The sequence below is a fragment of the Pogonomyrmex barbatus genome, unplaced genomic scaffold (assembly GCF_055798465.1).
Source record: "Pogonomyrmex barbatus isolate J1 unplaced genomic scaffold, ASM5579846v1 scaffold22, whole genome shotgun sequence".
Lineage (NCBI taxonomy): Eukaryota > Metazoa > Arthropoda > Insecta > Hymenoptera > Formicidae > Pogonomyrmex > Pogonomyrmex barbatus.
In genome coordinates, this window is record NW_028297119.1 from 2,078,035 (window position 1) to 2,099,576 (window position 21,542).

At 29.8% G+C, this 21,542-nt stretch overlaps 4 protein-coding genes across 10 annotated transcripts in view; 1 reads left to right on the forward strand and 3 right to left on the reverse strand.

The window, feature by feature from the left end:
• Sulf1 (Extracellular sulfatase Sulf1) overlaps window positions 1–7,897 on the forward strand; it is a 106,064-nt gene extending 98,167 nt beyond the window's left edge. The window contains exons 8-17 of one of the 2 annotated variants that reach the window (XM_089078380.1): window positions 919–1,214; window positions 2,723–3,058; window positions 3,301–3,484; window positions 3,574–3,835; window positions 3,921–4,106; window positions 4,214–5,177; window positions 5,242–5,643; window positions 5,717–5,908; window positions 5,994–6,078; window positions 6,162–7,897. In XM_089078380.1, coding sequence (XP_088934506.1) covers window positions 919–1,214; window positions 2,723–3,058; window positions 3,301–3,484; window positions 3,574–3,835; window positions 3,921–4,106; window positions 4,214–5,177; window positions 5,242–5,643; window positions 5,717–5,908; window positions 5,994–6,078; window positions 6,162–6,255 — 3,001 coding nt within the window. In that variant the 3' untranslated portion in view covers window positions 6,256–7,897. The remainder of the gene's footprint in view (window positions 1–918; window positions 1,215–2,722; window positions 3,059–3,300; window positions 3,485–3,573; window positions 3,836–3,920; window positions 4,107–4,213; window positions 5,178–5,241; window positions 5,644–5,716; window positions 5,909–5,993; window positions 6,079–6,161) is intronic. The other variant, XM_089078381.1, reaches the window with a different exon arrangement.
• LOC105433549 (uncharacterized) lies at window positions 6,953–8,873 on the reverse strand. The gene is made up of 3 exons (XM_011648919.2): window positions 8,742–8,873; window positions 8,601–8,669; window positions 6,953–8,518 (listed from the first exon to the last, which is right to left on the reverse strand). The coding sequence occupies exons 1-3, from the start codon at window positions 8,790–8,792 to the stop codon at window positions 8,015–8,017; spliced, it is 624 nt and encodes a 207-aa protein (XP_011647221.2). The 5' UTR covers window positions 8,793–8,873; the 3' UTR covers window positions 6,953–8,014.
• A 70-nt stretch (window positions 8,874–8,943) lies between these two features.
• On the reverse strand, window positions 8,944–10,713 carry LOC105433550 (ATP synthase subunit s, mitochondrial). Of its 2 annotated transcripts, none has more exons than XM_089078382.1 (5): window positions 10,300–10,713; window positions 10,149–10,237; window positions 9,869–10,074; window positions 9,292–9,454; window positions 8,944–9,202 (listed from the first exon to the last, which is right to left on the reverse strand). In XM_089078382.1, the coding sequence occupies exons 1-5, from the start codon at window positions 10,354–10,356 to the stop codon at window positions 9,094–9,096; spliced, it is 624 nt and encodes a 207-aa protein (XP_088934508.1). In that variant the 5' UTR covers window positions 10,357–10,713; the 3' UTR covers window positions 8,944–9,093. The 2 variants fall into 2 exon arrangements, with proteins under 2 accessions (XP_088934508.1, XP_088934509.1); XM_089078383.1 differs by having other exon boundaries at window positions 9,062–9,202; window positions 10,448–10,713.
• Window positions 10,714–11,080: 367 nt separating this feature from the next.
• Window positions 11,081–13,765, reverse strand: LOC105433552 (thialysine N-epsilon-acetyltransferase). Of its 5 annotated transcripts, none has more exons than XM_011648927.3 (5): window positions 13,700–13,765; window positions 11,794–11,914; window positions 11,685–11,736; window positions 11,410–11,612; window positions 11,081–11,353 (listed from the first exon to the last, which is right to left on the reverse strand). In XM_011648927.3, the coding sequence occupies exons 2-5, from the start codon at window positions 11,857–11,859 to the stop codon at window positions 11,186–11,188; spliced, it is 489 nt and encodes a 162-aa protein (XP_011647229.2). In that variant the 5' UTR covers window positions 11,860–11,914; window positions 13,700–13,765; the 3' UTR covers window positions 11,081–11,185. The 5 variants fall into 5 exon arrangements, with proteins under 5 accessions (XP_011647229.2, XP_011647225.2, XP_011647226.2 ...); XM_011648923.3 differs by lacking the exon at window positions 13,700–13,765 and adding an exon at window positions 13,058–13,613; XM_011648924.3 differs by lacking the exon at window positions 13,700–13,765 and adding an exon at window positions 13,116–13,612.
• Window positions 13,766–21,542: the final 7,777 nt, after the last annotated feature.

Sequence of the window (21,542 nt, forward strand, 5' to 3'; positions counted from 1 at the left end):
AATTGTTTCTCTGCTCGATTTCTTAAGAAGACATCTGCTTTATTTCGATCGATTTGTGTTTGATATAAATAATATGTGTTTTATATAAATCAATAAATTTCTTATGTTTTGATAAAAGACATTATATTAGTTAGAATATAATGCATATGTTGATTATAAAATTATTAAGTGAAAAAGATTAAAGAAAGAAGTTCAACAATTAAATGATATTGAGGTCTCCAATCTTCGAGAATTTTTATAAATTAATTTTCTGTAAAGTTTTTCCGCATATATATATATACACACGCACACATTATTTTTCTTTTTTTAATAGGATTATGCAATTGTTTGGATAAAAATAGATTCTTTGTCGTTATATTTTAACATATTTAGGGAAAATCAATCAAAGTGGAATATTTCGAGTTATTTTATATTTTATTCAAAAAGATATTATGAAGATAATATATATCGTGTATATCAAATATATTTACGTTCTCAAGTAATATACATAATACATATATTTGTATTCAACAAAATCATATTTTCCTGGTTAGATAAACTTTCACACTCTAGATGGAATTAGACATAAATATTTTCTCGTATATAAAAATATGAACAATTACGTATAATACAGTAAATAGAAACGAAAATAGAAGGTATTTGTCTTACTGCATTACAAAATTTTTGAAAGTATGAGGAAGTTTGAAGATTCACTTCAATTAATTGAAGCAATTAAAGCGTCCTTTTTACAGCGTGACTTTTTGCAGGCTTTACCTTTTACAGCTAGTTAAAATCTCCATCATGTAGCTCCATTAAATTATTATAACAGTAATCCCATTATCGCGAGGCGCAATATTTCTTTTTTTTCTCAAAGTAAACGTCATATCGATTTTGCTTGCGAGTAAAGCAAATCGATATGACGTTTACCCATCGTTGCAGTAGCAAGCACAGCAGAAGGTCGAAGTTCAAGTGGCCCGACACATTCCTGATCGAGTCCTCCGGACGCCGCGAGACCCCGGAATCCATCGCTGAGTCGAAGGCGCGAGAGGCAAGGAAGCAAAACGCCACTCAAACCAAGCGACCGTCGAGCTCGACGCTGGAAGAGGAGGATGACGATATCGCCGATCCAGATGCGGACGCTGAAACAGAGCATCGATTTATGGAGAATGATACCGGAAGTGATCAAGATATCTCAGATGATGAAGATTTTGAAGACTCGATGATCGACGAGACGAGTGAGTAACCCCACTTAATTAGAGATCCAGACGTATCTCTTTATCATCGCTTACTTCGTAAGCATTTCCTTTTAATTGTCATCGACAGCCTTTGAAGATATTTTCGCGCGACACGCGTGATTGCGAAAACACTTCAGCGCACAATATACGAAAATTAGATGTATTCTAATAAATGAATTCCGGAATTCCGATAATAACAGATGGATAATCAATTGGATAATTAATTCACGAGGCCATTACATTTGTCGGATTATATTGCGAATTTGCGAATCGATTTGGGATTGTGGAAGATTACATTGCGAATCACATTCCCGATATCAAAATTTATTAATGAAAGCCGAACCGAAATTATCATCGATTAACTATTTCATCTTCTTTCTTTCTCTACCTTTATTAATAGAGAAATTAAATTGTAAAAGTACGGAGTACTGTATGTGGTAAAACTATGGCTGTGTTAATTCAGTTCACGGATAGGACGTAGAGGAAATGTTAGGACAGGTGACAGGTCCACGACATCGATCTCACGAGAATCCGGATAGATAGATCCGTTGGTTTCGACGACAGGAGCAGATGCCTCTAGTTCACGTAGCAACGTTGCATTATAAAACCTACCGTTACGCCAGATGCTGTGCTGCGTCGCGTATTACGCGTATACACGCGCGGAAGAACAAGTTCTTTCCCTGGCGTGGCATTAGCATAAATACCTGGTACTTCGGGATCGAGACGAGGCGCATCTCTCCTCCTTTTATCTTCCTCCTGAGATTATCGGGAGAGTGCTTTGTCTGTTTGAGGGTATTTTCGGCGATAAACCGAAGTGCCGGGAAGAGCGACGCGTCTTGGCGTAACGACGGTTTCCTCGAAATACACGTGCAGAAATCTCACGTGAGATCTTACGTGAAGAGAGCTCGGATGACTCTTTTTAAAGGGCTCCACACGAGGAAGCGAGTTCTAATCCCATTTGAATTTCTTTTTTCGATTTTGATTTATTTTCCTTGCGCTCGCGAATTCAATAACGTCATCAGGCGATTTCTTCCTGTCGTCGCGGACATCAAGCTTCGAGGAAGCTGAGTGCCATTCCTCTAACATCACATCACGTTATGTTTAGATTTACAGATGTCTGTTTGCATATGTAGATCTCGTTGTGGATCTGTGTTTTACATACTATAAATCGTTTCGCATCCGCTTTCATATTGCAGATCAACCCACAGCCTCTCAATTTTTTCACTGAAATCATAACAGCCACAGATATTAGTATAAATAATCTGTTAATTTAATTATTTTCTATCTCTGTCTATCTATCTATCTATCTATCTATTTAATTAACAAAAACAGATGTTGAATGAAAATTTCAAGAAATTATTAAAGAGACTCACACTTCTCGTTTCCATTTCTCAGAGTTTTACAGACATCTTATAAACGCGGATTCATGCACATTGAAAAATCTGATGAAGAAAATTAATTCGAAACAGAATTTGTTGCATGAGATTTCACGCATTTGTTTATTCCAGGTATAGATCCACATCTCGACAATAGGGTGCATCCGATGCACGCGCCTTTCGCGACGAAGCACGAACGTCTCGCGGCGGAGTGCTCACGACCGGAAGCGCAGGCCGATTGTCTTCCCGGGCAGAAGTGGCGATGCGAGAGGGACGGGCACCGGTGGCGACGACACAAGTGCAGGTACGCGGCACCCCCGCCACCGCCGCAAAGGGTGTCTAAGAAGTGCGCTTGTTTCACCCCCAACGGCGTGATCTACACGAGGCTTGAGTCCAACGATTACGACGTGAGGAATCACCGGCCTATAGATCCTTATCACAATACGGCAGGATACTTTGCAAGACGAGGTGAATATTATTAAATTAATCCTTAATATTATTATTATTTTATATTTGTAAAAAAAAAAAAAAGATAGCGATCTCAATAAGAGATATATAAAGATATTTAGACGCGATAAATTTAAGATCGATTTTTTTATCTTAGCATTCTAAATATCTTTTTAAATTATTAAGGTGATCATTATGAAATGAATCAAATTTGCATTGAAGTAAATGAATTAAATTAAAAAAATCGAGATTATATGATATAGGTAAGCGAGACATATCGGATGATATCGTGTCAGTCGAAGAAAATAATGAAGAATTTGACAGTGAAATCGATTTGGATGAAAGAGACAGACGCGCAATCGACGAAGAAGACGACGATGACCTGATGCAGAAGATAGATATCCTGATGCGAGAGGTGAAAAGTGAATATAGAAAAAGTCATAAAAGGTATAAAAGTAATTATTAAATATTGCAAAATTCTTAAAAGTTTTTTATATATAAAATATATATAATATATGTAACCTAATACCTTTTAGAAATGGCAACAAGACAAGAATTGAAGATATTAACGATGAAAAAAGTGACCAATTAAATAAATATATTGTCAACTACTTAGATTACGGCTATTCGATAAATGATTTTGATCCAACTTTAGATAAGATTGTTAAAGGTCGATTAAATATTGACGACTTAATAAAAAGGCATCAAAGAGTACGGAGAAGTGTCCCAAAGAAGGATACTATAGAGCACGTCACGGAAATTATGGAAAGCATAGAGGAAGAGTTAGACGATTTAAAGGTAACATTTGACGAAGCGTTAATTAATAAAATTATTTTACGTATACCATTAGATCATTATAAAAAGCTTATCATTTCATCTATAGCAAACTCAAGTTCGTCACTTGTCATCCGAAGTAGGAAAATCATTATCGCCAAAATGTTTGGTTTCACCAGAAGGGGGTGTCAATTGTACCCAAGCTATATATCAAGATCCTAATGAATGGCGAATATCCAGACGGGAAATCGAGCAGCAAATCCGAAATTTGCGAGTGCAATTGGAAACGTTGAAAGTAAATTGTGTCAATATATATGAATGCATTATACAATGTAATACATAGTACAATGTAGTATATAGTGCTTTTAATTAAATTCTATGATAACATCGAAATATTTGCAGGAGATTCGCCGACATTTAATAATCAAACGACCCCAATTCCCGGATAACGAGGAGAAACTCGCTGACGCAGAAGAAACTCGCGGTTCGCATAAAATTCACCATCATCCTTCAAAGGGGCATGTCAGCCGCCATCATAAAAAGCACGATAAAATTGCTCATACTACTGCAGATCTTATCACGACTACTGAGTCTGTTACGAAGATTAATACAGCTACGAGCGTCGACGAAAAGACATCGACGACGGAAGAGAAAACCAATAAATACACCAATAAATACAGCACAACTCCTATTGAAACTTCTACCATGGAAACTATCCTCGAAACGTCGACAACGATGAATCTAACAACAGTTAAGAAAAAGAAACCACCTCGTCGACAGAAGATTAACGAGACTTCTACGAACAGAACGGAAATTGAAGAGGATAAACCGCAAAGGCGCAGGAAAACGCATCACCATCGTAAAAACAACACGCTGCTTACGAATAGCGTACACGATGATGTTCTGCGCATAACTCACGTAAACATAACGCATGTTATCGGTGATATAACATCTACGCAAAGTCCTGTAACTTATGAGAGACACAATCAACACAGATTTACAACTGATCCTGCTATCAAAGAAACAATCACAGAAACGAGTGTTACGAGACAAGCGACCCAGTCCAGAGAGCCAGGAATATCCAGAACTAATGACTTTAATGAAGATCGGACTATGGAATCGATTCCGATTACTGAATCGGGAATGACTATAACAATGATGACACGCACGACAGAGGTTCCAAAAACCAACCCAGTGATTGATAAAGGTTCCGAGCGACTTCAAAGTACATCCGTTACGGTACCAACGACAACGACACCGATGAAAAGATATCCTAAAGTACAAAAGAACAGAACATCAGGAATTCTCGGACCAGCGAGAATTGACGTTACCATTCTTGAATCTCCTGATCGAAAACATAAACAAGGTAAATCTTGACTAGTCTCAATTTCCATTATTAAGCATATTTTATCATACGATTTTTAATGTAGGTATAACCACAGCTAGTAATAATGGTCGTTTGCCACCGATGCTAAACACTCCGTTAGAAGCGCGACATAAATGTTATTGCGAACCGGATGCAAAGAAAGATGAGAAAGAAATTGCTAGGGAAGAGAGACGCAGATTGAAGGAGGAGCGTTTAAAGAAAAAGGAGCGAAAGCTCAGAAAAAAAGCCAAGCTGGAAAAGGAATGCTTGACTGAAAAAATGAATTGCTTCGAGCATGATAACGATCACTGGCGTACCGCACCTCTGTGGAATGCGGGACCATTTTGCTTTTGCATGAATGCTAATAATAACACGTATTCGTGCATACGTACAATTAACAAAACGCACGATTTTCTTTACTGCGAATTTACCACGGGATTAATAACGTATTACAATTTAAGACTTGGTACGTATGAAAAAAATCTTGAAAAATAAAATCTCAAACAGATAATAATTGATACTACGACATTTTTTATTAGATCCATTTGAACAATGGAATAGAGCATCCTCTTTGACAGACACTGAAAGATCGTATCTGCATGATCAATTGGAGCATTTGAAAGGATGTAAAGGCACATGGGATTGTACAGTCGGCAACGCTAGAGAAGCTATGCCACAATTACAGCAACATCAACGATATATTTCGAAAAGAAAATATAGTGATGCGTTTGGTACGTTTTATAAACAATTTATTTATTCTACATTAAAATGCAATTGTTCATTAAACATTAAAAATTTTATAAATTGTTTTAACAGAAGACATATTTGTACCTTCAGCGTTACAAATTATACGAGAAAGCGAACTCGGCAATCCTAATAAAAGACGGAAGAAATTACAAAAGTATATAGAGATATCTTTAAATAATATTTGAAACAGTTTAATCAAATATCAATAATATTATCAATGATATTATTTTATTTTAGTTGGAATAGACGCAGTAGAAGCTGGCAAAGCAGTTGGCGACATCATCAAGATACAATAAACTCCCGACGTCATAGTTCTAGACATCAATACTGATCATTTTTTACGCTTCAACAATCGCGTGATAAATTGACTTAGGTATATTGATTTTGCAATGCATTTAGTAATCTAATTTATTTAGTAATAAATAACGAAGAAACCGAGCTTATATTAATTAATATTTAAATTAATAACTTGATTTTAATTAAATCTTCATCCTTCACATTGTGCATGTTTTCAACATTTTACAATTTTATTATCGGAATTAACTATAAGAATCATGTGTACTGTGTGTGGAGCACACCTATAAATATAAAATAAGTTTTATATAATTAGAACTATATAATTAAAGATGTAATTAGGTGATTTTGTTCTATTTTGTAGATGATTTTTAGTATAATTTATTTGCTTATCGGAAAAAAATGTTTAATGAAGAAACTAAAATATTATGTAAACAAATTGTACATTTACATTTTAAGATTTTTGACAATGTCAATGTCATGACTATATTTGTTTAAAAAAATAATAAATTAATTCGATAATATTAATTTCCTTACTGTTAACGATATAATGTAATATACATTTTTGCTGAAAATTTTATTACAAGAAAAATTTATCAGAATATTACTGAAATCAGCTGTGTAATAGAAGACTGAATGCACAACGAAAAGAATAACTTGATCTTCCCTTACGAAAAGAATAACTCTCCCCAGTTGTAATCTTTCTGCAAAGTATATTATGTAACAATCAGAAATGTTTCTCAAATGCTGCCATTTTATTTAGCCTCTCCTACTATCTTTATATGACAAAGTATACATACATGTTCTTATATAATGCACTGCCAAAATGTTTATAAGCATCGATATTCTTTGTATTCTTGATATTAATTCTAAAGTGAAAATGAATAATCTAAGCTAAATTAAATTTTTAAGATTATTCGAAACTATAAATATTATAATCGTAAAGTTTTTGTTTAGAACTTTAACTTTTTTAATTTTAGTAAGATATTTGCCACCATATTGTTTTAACACAGCTGTTTTAGTATAGCAGAATAATAATTTATATGTTAAGGAAAAATAGAATGCTGGGATGTAGCTATATATATTAATATAAATAATAACTAATAAAAAAAAGGAAATATATGCATGTACGTGCACAAATCTCTTGACATATACAGTCTTTGTATTGCCGCATAATTGTTTAAATTATTTATACTTTAGCTATATGTTGCACGAATTTCTTTACTGATATTGTAATTGTTTAAGAATTTAGTTTAATAAGATATAGCGAGACTGCATAAGAATTTAAAATTTTATGTGGCAACAATATTTTAATCTTTTACCAGCACTCTATCTTTCCTAAAGAAGTTTGTATTATGCTAAAGTACTATTCACACATTTCAAACAAAAAAGAAATATAACAAAAGGAAATAATGTATTTAAGTCTAGAATTTAGAAGAAAAATATTTTGTCTCTGCGGTATTATTTTCCTTATATAGAAAACATTAAATTAAGAAATATTATTTAGTTACCACAGAAACACATGTGTATGTATATAGACAATGAAAAATAGGTAAATAATTTATGCATTTAATTAAAATTTGTAGAATATTGAAATTTACGAAAAAAATAATTTGACATATATTTTCTTGAATTTTTATGTATTAAATTCTGTAATAAAATGTTAGTTTTCAGAAAAATGATTAATTTATAAATTTATTACAATATAAATTCTTGCGTTTGTTCTTATTCATTTACAAAATATATGAAATATATGACTTATTCATTTAGGAAATCTCAACATTTATTCAAGAAAATTAAATATCAAGAGGCTCATCTAATTCACTGTAAGTTTCAAAAATATTAATATTATTATCATCTTCATTTGATTCACTGTTATCTTGCAAATTGCATTTATCTTCGACAGTAGGATTATAATTAAAATTCATAGAACTTAACTTCTCAGTCTCATCAGTAATATCTTCTTTTTCAAAACAACAATCTACAATATTATCAAAGTTATCTGAATCATTATTTACGAGATTACACAAGGATTTTTCATTTGTTATCATATCTTCGGTTTCATAAGTATTATTAGAAGACAAATCCTCTTCAACAGACTGACTTTCTTTTTTTGGCAAATCCAGATATTTCGACCAATAATTTTCTACACTTTCATTAATATTTGATTCTTCAGTAATGGTTGTATTGCTACCATCGTTTTGCTCAGGAAAGAAAGAAAGTGGTGTGTTATTTGCCTTTAAATAATTCAAATGTTGGACATGAAGACGACAATCTTGACCGGATCCTTGAAAATATATCTAAAACATGATGTGTAATCAAGATATTTAAGAATTATAGTATGTTGTTTTATTATCTTTAAATAAATCTTTAAATAAATACCTGCTGTACAGATTGTTTTGCATTACACAACTTACACTTCCATTTGCGTGCTTTTTTCACTATATGTACCTACAAAAATAGAAATAAAAAGAAAGAAATAAAACAAGAAGCATTATTTAAGAATATCCATGTAGAACTTACTTGATACATTTTACAAGAATAACAACATAAAACATTCATTTCTTGCGGCATTGTTAAAGGTAATAATTTGAAAAGTGAGGAGCAGTTTGAGAAAATGCAGTTGCAAATGTAAGAGAATCGCCAATTCAGAAAGTGATACGTAATGTAACTGAAATAAAATAATAAATATCCATGAGAGGGTATTCCTAAAAGCAAAAAACAATTTCTAATGTTTTGATTGTTTTATATATTATTTTATAAGTACATGTCTTAGTAATATTTTATATATGAAATATATATTAAATTAACAATAGGAAAATTTAGACATTTATTACATACAAGTATTATTAATATCAATGTCTTTTAATGCAACTTATTTTAATTCAATTGAACAATTTGGTAAAGCTTCTGCAAGCTCTTTCTTAAGCGAAGCTTTATCCTCCAGATATGGCATGCCACCCAATTTTAGAGTCTTTAAATTTCTATAAAATAAAAAAAATAAAAGTCAATTACTGAGTTATTTAATTTTTATTTTGGTGAACAAAAAATAATAGATATAGTAAATGCTTACTTGAGGTTTTTCAAACTGCGCACTCCCTGATCAGTTATACTCTTACAATCCTTGATTTCAAGAGTAACCAGAGTATCCTTTACTGCTGCTAATAATGGTAAGGCATTGTTGTATAAATAAAAACAACGTACTAGTTTTATTTCATCAATGTACCTGCAACCAACTAAATTTTTGTAAGTATCGATATCTTTTGTAATTTATATATCGTCAATAGCTTGTCAATAGCTTGACGATACAATACATAAAAATGTTTGCAATTAAATTTTATATTAAAAACAATTTGCAATTATCTTTATGTTATTGAACTAATATACATTTAATTATCTTTGAATAAAAATCTTGAATATCTAATTTCAATTTATATTGTTTCAAATATATTGCTATTATCAACGATTCTTTACTGAAATATCTTTTCTTATCACTGTGCTGAACTGTACAAAATTTTATTTCTTTCTTTCAAAATTCAAATATTTCTGTTTTATTTTAAGAAGACTGCAAATATATAATTTAGTTATAAAGCTAGATTTTTTGTTATCAAATAACACTACAAGTTATCACAATACAATATAATACTAACCAAAATGTGGAAATCCAATGTGTGTTATACCAGAATCTGTAGCATCTACTGCTTGAATGTAACAACGATTTTCTTCTGGTGGTAATTTATTATAATCTTTCAAGTGTTCAGAAAAACCTTTCCATCTGACACTGGCACCATTTTTCAAAAGCCATTCAGCACAGGCACGATCTGGACCAACTGACTGAATTCTTTCGTAGTCAACCCTTAAAATAATTATTATTTTAAAAGTTATGTGTAAACAAGTAAAATATCACAATCAATATAACAATAAACCTACCTGTTGAATATTATGGTTAACCAATAGAAAAATTCTCTGTGAGGTACTTTTCGATAATAACTTGTGATAACTAGCAATTTATTTAATATCTGTAATGTACATAATCATAATAAAATAAATATAATTTTATGAAAAACAAGCAAGCCCTTACATTTCGTACATTATCTAATTGTTTTGTATTGGCATAAAAACTACGAATTAAAATCATCAGTTAAATAAAAAAATCATGAGTTAAACATTTTTCATACACATTTATAAGAGAACATAATAAGTAAATCACGCAAAACAATATATCATACATGTGGCATCATTGCCTTTGTTTACTCTAAGCTCAGCTGTGCACCAGTACTCGATAATGCACGAAGCTGGAAGTTTGTACTTCACTTTTAGGAATTCGGTAGCCGTTGTAATCATTCACTGTGCAAATCCATTAAAGTACCTTTTCATGCATCGCTCATCGCTCACTTTTAGCATCAAAATAGGTCACGTGATAAAAGTTGATGTAGAATAATGAAATTTGAATGGTCACTTTTGATCACATGACCTATTTTGAGGCTAGAAATGAAATGAGCAATGCATAAAAAGATACCTTTAGGTAGTGGTTTTACGGGTCTTTTGTGGATCCTTTGTATTTTCATTAAATTTATATACCAATTGCTCTTAAAATAAAATAATCAGACGGAGAAAAAGGGGAAGTGTTGAAAAGAGTATAGAATTTAATATAAATAAGCAAAATATTTATGCATTTGGAGACGTACGGATGACATACATACATGTTCTATAACCTAAATGAGACAAGTCAAATTTAAAGAGAGTTGATTAGAAAAATCATTCATTCACGCGTGATACATTCCGGAATTGAACGTCATCTAAAAAATTAAGAAAATGTTTATATATCATATTATTTAATATCGATTGAGAAGTTAACAAAATTCTTTATTAAACTTTTATTAAGTCTGAAATATGTTTAGATACGTTATATACACGTATGTATATAAAGTGATTATCATTAATTAATACATTTTGATTTTTCATTTTCATGAATCAGATATCAACTTTTTTAAATTTGCTTCGTTGAAGCGATAATAATGCCACCGTTCCTCGACCGTTAGATCACAGGCACCATGCCTCTTGTAAAACTCTTGCGCTGGGTTCCAATTTAATACAACAAAGTCCATTTTGTTACAATCGCTCTCAATTGCGTCCTATAAAAGTTTTATAATCAAACATACATCACACATATGATTTTAATTAAACGTACTTTTGCGACAGCTCTCAGAAGCTTCGTGCCAACATGTTTTCTTCGAAAATCTGGTTTCACATAGAGATCCTCCAAATACATAGACTTTCCATACCACGTGGAATAAACGTAATAAAAAATAGCATAGCCTATGATCTTCTCATCGCTCGTTGCCACGTTACAGAAATATAATGGTTGTTCACCGAAACCATCTCTTTCTAAAGCTAAACATTCGTTCTTTCATGCACATATACATTATCTTAGAGATTTGTGGCATAATATACAATGTGTCTTACTCTTGTGATCAATTTGCGGTCCATCAGGCATCTTCTCATAATCTGCCAATTCCTACAAAAAATAATTTCTTATATTGTTATATAATTTCATTTTTCCTCAAAAAAGTACCTGTATAAGCGTTATGATAGCCTGACAATCCTCACGTCTGGCTTTTCGTATAATTATTTCAGACATTGTTGGTAGCGAATGCAAATTTTTACTTCAGATATCGCGGCAAGTGTAAATATTTCTGAAATGTTGAAAATATAATATAAAATTACAAATAGAGAAAAAAATCTAAAAATCCTTTTCTTTAATAATAACCAAAAAGCTGGATACGCTCACATTTGCTGATAAAGGTGCCTCTTCATGTTGACATTTATTTTTTAGCAAAATAGGTCACTTAATCAAAATTTATGCAAAATAGATTTGAATGGTCACTTTTGATCACGTGATTTATTTTAATGTCGGCATGAAAAAGCACCTTAAGACAATTTTGAACAAATATGAAAAAAATTGTCGAGTTTACAAACAAAAAATTGTTCAATAAGTGTAAAAAATTAATTTAAAAAAAATAAAAAAAGTTTCTTATCTTATCTATTTCTTATCTTTCAGAATTAACATGTTTAAATAATTAACATATTCAAAAAAACATGACATATTGGCATCATAGAAATCAATCTTGTACGAAATAATAATTGATAGCAATTCATATTATAATGAAGAATGAAATACATTAGTCATGCATCTAATACAATAGAATTTCGCAGTTCAACATAATTATAATCTACTTTTGGACATGCTTGTATTTCCCGCTCAGCAGTTCGCATGCAATTGACATCTATGTGCCATTAAATCGATTAGATGTGCAGTCGGTAATTTATCTCAGAGTCAAAAGTTGATTCATTCATTCATTCTGATTCACCCTGTGTATTAAACACACAAATGGTCGATTTTGCTATGCGTATATATATATAAAACGCAAATTTGTCTGGATAGGCTCTTACTCAAGAAACAAAATGATATCAAATAACGTTTTAATGATATTAAAACATTATTTAATATTACCTTGCTTGCTACTTAAATACCAGCTTTTTGAAGATCTTTAAGGCCCTGAGCACAATGGAAGAAATATTAGAAAGAGAAATAAATGTTAAATTTTGAAAATGAAAATTTGGAATTAATAATGGATACTTGCGTAATGGATACACAAGTAAGTATAAGGCTCTTATTTTATTTTATCACAATCCGCATTTAACAAGTAAATAAAGCACAGCAACACAAGAAATCGCACGTGTGAGGCGATCGTGACGATTGTCTACCGCAAGCGACGGGGTGACTACAACGAAATGAAGCAAGCAACTTCGAGTAATTTTCCAGCGAAATGAAATACCTTTTTTCGAGCAAGCTACTTTAGAGTATGGATAACGCCTACACGAACATCAACTCACTGTGTAACTCAAACAGTACCGGTGGACTGCCACTCCTTTTATACCGACAATATTCTAGATTGTTGTTTTTTTTTACACAATTTTCGTTGTTATGGTGAAAAGAACAATCCAGAATTTATTGTCCCATTAAAATTGTTAAAATAATAGTTTGTTATTATTTATCGGTCTCGTGAAGTCAAGCGCTAATTGGTTTCTCCACTTTGAATTAGCCGACGCGATTCGGTGCCAGCACGCGTACTCTTGTGTAATACTGACAGATTCGCATAAAGTCACACGACAGTGTTCTCGGTTCACTTGACACCCGAGACACTACCGTGTCTCTTGATAGTTATGAGACCGTTGATGCGCATGATAACGCGCGCTAATTCGAATTCATAAAGCGCGAAATATGATAGTATAGCGCGAGACTTACAAAGCGCGTAAAGATTGCGCTGCCCAAATCTAATAATACGATCTTGACTCTAAGGTTGTTCAATCTCGACATAAAGCATTAATTAATGCGTGCATTTACAATCTCAAACAGTATTTATTGTGCGCTTAATTTTTAGTTTGAATTTTTATTTCTAAAATTTAATATTTATTACTGTTCCTAATATTTCCTCCATTCTGCACGGGACTTAGCACCAATGTTTCTAATTACAACATGTAGTTGCAATTACCGATATAGCTCGTATCCTTCTCAGTTTATTCAGGGAGGAACCTGAGAGGCCACGCCGGCCTTTTTCTTGACTTAGTCGAACTCGTTGTACTACCGCCACCAACGTCTATAATTGAGCCGTGGAACTACAAGTCATATCTACTTTGCGACACTGCCGATAAAATCATGTCTCCTGAAATAGATGTGGCTACATCGACAAATTGTAGATGAGAATGTATATATAATTATACACACACACACACACACACACACACACACACACACACACACACACACACACACACACACACACACATACATATATATATATATATATTCATGTAATTTTTCTTTTATTATAGACTAAAGTTGATTAACATTGACATAAATATATACATTCATCGATATATTAATTTTTTATATATTCCCCACCTTAACAGCATGCGTACGTTCTGAGTATGTTCTGAGAAGATCATGTCTCCTGATAAATATAAAGGTCTAGGGGAGAGAAGAAAAATCATATATTTTCTTCTCTGATTAGTCGGTCGTAAAATCGTAACGACATTATGACTGCACTGTAGATCCCGCCTTAGTATAAATGGTTTCACATTTTGGAAGTGATATATATACAATCCTAACAGCACGTGTACGTTCTGAGTATGTTCTGAGAAGATCGCAATGAGTATATTGCGATTATCTCAGAATATTCTCATACGTACTGTGATCAACTAAGTACGTTCTAAGTACATTCCTCCATTCTGCATGGGATGTCTGGGATAACACCTTCCATGAAATTTCGTCGCGAATATTCGCAGCGAATGATGACAGTATTAGGAAGAATGAAAACAGAAAAGTATGGTTGCATTCCGATATTGATTACTAGTACTGAAAATCTATAATATACATGACGTCCCTTACGGAAAATAAGTGAAAAAAATGAAAAAATTAAAAAAAAAAGGAAAATGATGAAAGAAAATGATGAAAGAAAATGATGAAACATCTTTTATCTTGGTACCATCGCATTTCTCGAACCAAACGACCATCCATTCAACTTGGGATCCAAATTATCTGCAACTGTATTCTTATATAGAAATTGTATTCTTATTACTTTAATGTTATTATTATATATATTAATACTTTAGTTTTATTTTTTTTATCCAAATTTTTTTACATAAAAATTTTTTTATTTAAATTAAATTTTTTTTATTTTGTACTATTACCTCTTTAATTCTTTGTAATTAAATTTTCCATTTGATTCAAATATACATGTATTTAAAAATTTTTTATAGAAGGATATGCCGGAATATTATGTATACATATATTGAGATAAAATAAAAGCTACTACCACTTATGTTAGATACATATCATTTAAGTTAAATTAGATTAATCACAATTTCATGATATCATAATTTTGAAAAAGAATTAAATCTATTATCACTTGGGTTTTAGAATAAGAAGCCTTCAATGAGAATACAAAGATACGAATCATTGATTAATTTACATTTTTTAAAAGCAATTCTACATTTAACTTTCGAGGTAATGGGACTATAACTTGGCGCCACTTTTTTGATATCAAATCCTTTATATAGATGATATACATATTAAAGTTATTCATTAAATACTATTTGAATTAGTAAGATTGTGATATAATATTTAGGTTTAAGTAAGATATTATACTTAACATTCTTTTTTTACCTTTTTAAAAAGGTAATTTTATAGTGATAAGTGAATACAGAATTTTGGCATAAAATATGATAGATGGTTAATGTTACTATATTGTCGTATAAACAGTCTCAATTTTAAAATCTCGATTGTAAATATATGTAATTCTTGTAAATAATTTATTACATATATAAAGCCGTTATATTATGTTTAATGAGAATCATTTTTCTTATGAAAATTGTTTATAAATTGTTATATATATTTTATTTACTTGTTATAAATTTATTAATAATTGTATTAAATATGCGAAATATTTTTCTTATTTATATATTATAGTTAATTAATAAAGAAAAATAGTAATTAATAATGTTATTTCATTATTTATTTATTAAAAATGGCTTAAAAATAACGATTAAATGACGAGACATTTATGACGATAATATAACAAATGTTACGTCTATAGAATATACGCGCGCGATAGAAAGGCGTACGTATCTTTTTCGTACCTCTGAATATAACTTGAGAATATACACGCACGAAAGAAAACTGAATGAGTGATGTTCTGTGAGTGATGTTCTAGCGTGAATCTTAATACGTTACAGATAATCACAGTACAAGCAGTATGAAAATGAGATGATTCGCAGTATGTCGCATGCTGTTAGGGCATGTACATATGAAAAAGGAGATTATTTCATTCATTATCTTTTCTCGCTGAGATATGGACAAATTTCATATATAATATATATTTATATATGAAATTTTTATATATGTTTCTATACGAACAATTTTTTTATTCGGATAAAATCTCCTTTTTTACATGTTACATGCATATGAATGTATAAAAAATTAATACATTGATAAATGTATATATTTTTGTCAATGTTAATCAATACTTTAGTTTATAATAAAAAAAGATCATCGATTCGATGTAGATTTCATTAATATTTCTTGCTGGGATTAGTTCATATTAGTTCATATTATTCTTTTTTTTGTAAAATTTCTGTTTGATATAAAAAAAATAATATAATAGTAATGAGAAGATGAAAAATAATTAAAAGAATAATTTTCGCATTTTTTTTCTTGTACAGGAAGTTAAGTTAACTTTGAAGAAAAAAATCCTATATATAATCAGATATATTTATGACTAAAAGTATATATATGATTATATATAGGCAATTTTTTTCAATTTTTCAAACCTAAACTTTCTGTCAGAAGAAAAAATTATGCGAAAATTATTCTTTTAATTGTTTCTTATATCTTCCCATTATTATTATTATTTTTTTTATACCAAACAGAAACTTTACAAAGAAAAACTATATGAACATGTATCTACAAATTTCGTATATGATTATATATTATATATAAATATATTATTTACATATGTACTTATATGAAAAATTTTTTATTATATAGAAGGAAACCTGTTTTTTTTTTTATTTAGTAATGCACGCACGCACGCACACGCATATGTACATGCACATGTACACGCACACTTAATTACAACTGATTAACTTAATTAAAATTAAACGAGGATATACTTTATAAAACATGTTTGTAATTTTTTAATACTTTATGATAAAGTATTAAAAAATTACAAACATGTTTTATTTTATTTTAAATAAATAAATATTTTATTTATTACGAAAAAAAAACATTAGAAGAAATTATTAAAGAATTACATAAATATTAAAAATATAACTCCTTCCCGACAGTGATGCAAAGTCGAGCCCGAGCACGCTGGCGATTTTTCCTCCTCCATTTACGCACACAGAGACGCTCCGTCTATCCGTATGCGCGCTCGACTAACAATAAGTTTGATGCGTGGAACGAAAAAGAGAATGTCATCCTTCCTTCTCGCTCTGCTCGCTCACTTTTACCACGATCAGGAATGCTAAATGCTTTCTCGGTGTGAATCTGAGTTGCGGGCACAATTATAATCAATGATATGATTTTTAGGAAATATTATATTAGCATATATTTTTAGAAAACATAATATTAACGTCATATATTATATAAAATAACTAAAAAAGTATAAAAAAAGATAAACAAACATATGAAATAAATTTTAAAAGGTAATTAATTTATTCGCAATTATTTTACACTAACCAGTAAAAATTTTTTATATAAAAAAAATATATAAATATATATAAATATAATAAACGTATATAGTTAAATACGAAATGCATTCATATATGTTCATATTAATTTTTTCTTCTGTAAAATTCCAGTTTAGTGTAAGAAAAGTAATAGTAATAATGAAAATACAAGAAAAATGATTGAAAAGATAATTTTCGCATTGTTTTTTTTATCAAAAGTTAAGTTTGAAAAAATGAAAAAAGTTTATATATAATTGCGCGCGCGCGCGCAATATATATATATATATATATATATATATATATATAAAGATATATATATATATAAAAATCATAAATATGTATGATTATGTGGACAATGTTTTTTCATATTTTCTAATTTAATTTTTTATAAAAGAAATAATACAAAAATTATCCTATTTATTATTTTTTATATATGATCATACATATTTCATATATAATTATATATATTTATATATTCATATAGATTTATATATATTTATATATATCCTTAATATAATAAAAAATTTTTACCGGCTATTTAATTAAAATATAAAAGGAATAATCTTTTCTTATTAAAATTTCAAGAAATTAAAGTAAATTTAGAGTTAAGAATTATTTTAAAGATAAACAAAAAAGTATTCTAAAACTTATAAAAATAAGAAATAATAACGCAAATCCTGCAATCGCGACTTACAGTGCACGTCACAGAATTTGTACAATTTATTAACAACACATTAAAGGAAAAGTTATTAAAAAAAGAAAGTTATTGCATCAAATAGTTGATTGGATACACGATAGAGAATTTCTGGAGACAAAGTTTTCACCATTCTACAACGAATCTTCGTTTTCAAAAACTTTTGTGATATATCACATAAAATAATTTTGTAAGAAATTGATTAATCATAGTCGAATGTGAGGCAAATGATTGATTATGATTAGTAATTTTTTAGGCTTAAATTTTAAGATTTAAGACTTATAAAAAAATCATCTATTATCATAAAAACCATAGGAAATCATAGGAAATCTCTTATTGAATTATAATATAATTATCATTAAATTCATGGATTTATAGCCTGTGTTCAATGAACACAACGGTTGTACTATGATTGAATAATTCGTTAATATAATTAATCTAAATTTAGGGATCTAATAGTAAAGATCAATAATCATTGATCTCTCATTGATCGTTTTGTCTTGAAATGCACTCTTTCGCGCTAATTTTTGATGACTTGAGCGTTTTTGAATTTTATTTTATCATGCGCTAGCAGTGTTACGCATATATATTAATATATAATTATATTCACATTATTTTTATTATTTTATCATATTAATTACAAAATTTTATTATATTTTTTGTATATAATTTTTATAATAGAAAAATTAAAGTTAACATTGCTCATGAACAACAAGAAAGACGCAAGAAACGCAAAATGCAAAAGTTTGAAGAAAATCAGAAGGAAGATATTTCGCACAGCGTGTCACAGAATGATGAGTTGAGATTATGAAAATATTATGCAATTATTAGGTCTCGTTGTATTTGGAATCTTCATTTATACAGAGTGTCTGATTCGGAGTGTCAGACACTCTACATAAATGACCTATGATAATGAAGCACTTGTATTTGTTCTCAGAATTATGTGTCACCATATTTTATATATAATTATATATGTTTATATAAAGTATACATAAAAAGTTTTTTTACCAGACTTAATCGTGATACAAATAATATAATAAAAAATAACAATCATACTGCAGCGTTTGTCTCATAAAAAGTAGAATCTTTCATTTTACAGTGATATTAAAATAGTTTATAGTTTATAGTAGATATTAAAATAGTAAATATTATATGTATATTTGTTATCGAAATAATTTATAAAAATTATATTTATAAAAATTATTTGACTGAACAAAAATCTCGACGTTTCAAAAACATATTTAATGTTGCAGATGAAGCTAAAATAAAATTATTAAATTGAAAAGCGGAGCGAGAGAGAAAGAAAAAAGCGGAATCACAGAAAAAAACCTCTCTTTATAGTTGGAATTGTTCGTCATTTTTTTAATTTCCTGATATCTAACATTGCATTTGAGTCTATGAAAAAGAAAAAAACTGGATAAAATAAAAAAAGTTCCAATATTAAAAAAAGAATTACAAAAGCTATGAGAAACGATTGTTAGTTAAGACAACATCTGCGACAAAAAAAAAAACATTTATGATTTTGTCCGGAAAAAAAATAAGGACCGAGTCTGATATCAAAAAACGGAAATCATTTGCTCCACCTAATCATAAATTTAATCCTCCCGCTGGGTTACCTAAGATAATTTTAATATATAAGAAATATTAATAGAAGACAATTCGTCAAGTAAAAATGATATTTTCGCATGTGATAAATCAGCGGAAAATATTAGTAACCATTAAAAAAATCAGTTAATTGTGATTCTGATTCTATAGAGGCAATCATGTTGAAAGTATTGATAGGCGAATAAGAAATCTTAAATATTTCGCCAATAAAGCAAATAAATTCAATGGAAAGATCAACATTGAACAATAGTAATACGAAAATTCCATTTAGTATATCAGAATTTTCTTTACATAATGAAATAAAATACAGAGACAATACTCGGGAAGGCACAACCTTTTTAACGTCTAATAATCTTTCTTTTTTAATTTATTCGCTAAAAAGAACATATTAAATTAATATTTGAATATGTCGAAGTTGTTTGTTGTTCTTCCTTCACAATTGCCAATTGGTTGCCTCATTATATTTATTTCATAAGCAATTATCATGAAAATAACACGTTTTGATATTCGAATATTTATCACATATGTTGTAATTGTCGCGGATAAAAATATTGCAAATTGTTTAAAAATATTATTTATATTTCCGCTATTAATCTTTTTATATTGTCTTGCATATAAGCGCATGACTTAATAGTTACATTAACATTAATTAATTATCTTAAATTTATATTAATATATAAATTAAAAAATTAAAAATAGATTATTAGACGCCAAAGATTTTGCCTTACAAATACAAAATATTGTCTATTATTATTTTGTGTTAAATATATTTTTAGTTCATATATTGATTCTTGATACATTTGCTAATAATAGAAGAAAAAAATAATACAAAAAATCTAATATATTTTAGGAGACATTTAAATAATATAAAAATTAAAATATAATAATATTAAGAGAGGCAGCAGCAGAGATAAGTAGAATAATTCTATCTAATCTTTCTCGTATTTCAGAATCAGGCACGTCCAGCAATAAACTTGAAATACAAGATATTGTTACGGATAATTCTGACACAATAAAAAAAGAAGATGAATACAGTGTCGAGTATTTTAAGCGTATGTTAAATAATGAAAAAGATAAGCTTCAGAAACTTTGCGAAAAGTGATCCGAAATTCGCGACATGATACCACAGAGGATATCAAATTCGATATCAAATTAATCAAGCAGTAATGTTAATTAAGGAAAAGCAGAAGCTCCAAGTTTCGGATAAAAATTTCCGAACAAAGTTCAAGACAAAGTACAAATCTGTACAGGTTATCGGCATATCGTTTTTACTAATGCAATCTTCTATTAAACAGTTGCACTAAAATTGCATTGCATTAGTAAAAACGACATGCCGATAACCTGTACAGATTTATACTTTGTCTTGAACTTTGTTCGGAAATTTTTATCCGAAATTTGGAACTTCTGCTCCCGAACTCGTTCACCTTTGAACGATCGACATTGGATTATTTTTACTCCGACTTCGTTCATTTCGAACGACACACAAATCGATTGAATTCTCTCTATCAGGTAACATAGGCTGTATTCTCTTTGAGGTAACAAGGATATCACATTTCTGAACTGAAAGATATTTATTAGATTTCGGAAAAATAAACGGAGATCGACTGAATTTGAATTCGGGATCCCTCGCTTACCAAGATACTTAGTCTGTATGATCGCGACAACACCTCACTATTAGCTATTTATATTCCGAATCTCTTTCATGATCGCTTATGGTCGTCTATTTCTTACAA

Excerpts from the sequence above, each read along its gene's own strand:
- LOC105433549 (XM_011648919.2), bottom strand. The coding sequence starts at position 8,792 with ATGCCGCAAGAAATGAATGTTTTATGTTGTTATTCTTGTAAAATGTAT. Across the intron at positions 8,670-8,741 it reads ATTCTTGTAAAATGTATCAA|GTACATATAGTGAAAAAAGC; the intron begins GTAAGTTCTACA and ends CTATTTTTGTAG. Across the intron at positions 8,519-8,600 it reads CAAAACAATCTGTACAGCAG|ATATATTTTCAAGGATCCGG; the intron begins GTATTTATTTAA and ends ATCATGTTTTAG.
- LOC105433550 (XM_089078382.1), bottom strand. The coding sequence starts at position 10,356 with ATGATTTTAATTCGTAGTTTTTATGCCAATACAAAACAATTAGATAAT. Across the intron at positions 9,455-9,868 it reads CATTGGATTTCCACATTTTG|TTGGTTGCAGGTACATTGAT; the intron begins GTTAGTATTATA and ends ACAAAAATTTAG. Across the intron at positions 9,203-9,291 it reads CGCAGTTTGAAAAACCTCAA|AAATTTAAAGACTCTAAAAT; the intron begins GTAAGCATTTAC and ends TTTATTTTATAG.
- LOC105433552 (XM_011648927.3), bottom strand. The coding sequence starts at position 11,859 with ATGTCTGAAATAATTATACGAAAAGCCAGACGTGAGGATTGTCAGGCT. Across the intron at positions 11,613-11,684 it reads ACCGCAAATTGATCACAAGA|CTTTAGAAAGAGATGGTTTC; the intron begins GTAAGACACATT and ends ACGAATGTTTAG. Across the intron at positions 11,354-11,409 it reads TTCTGAGAGCTGTCGCAAAA|GACGCAATTGAGAGCGATTG; the intron begins GTACGTTTAATT and ends AAACTTTTATAG.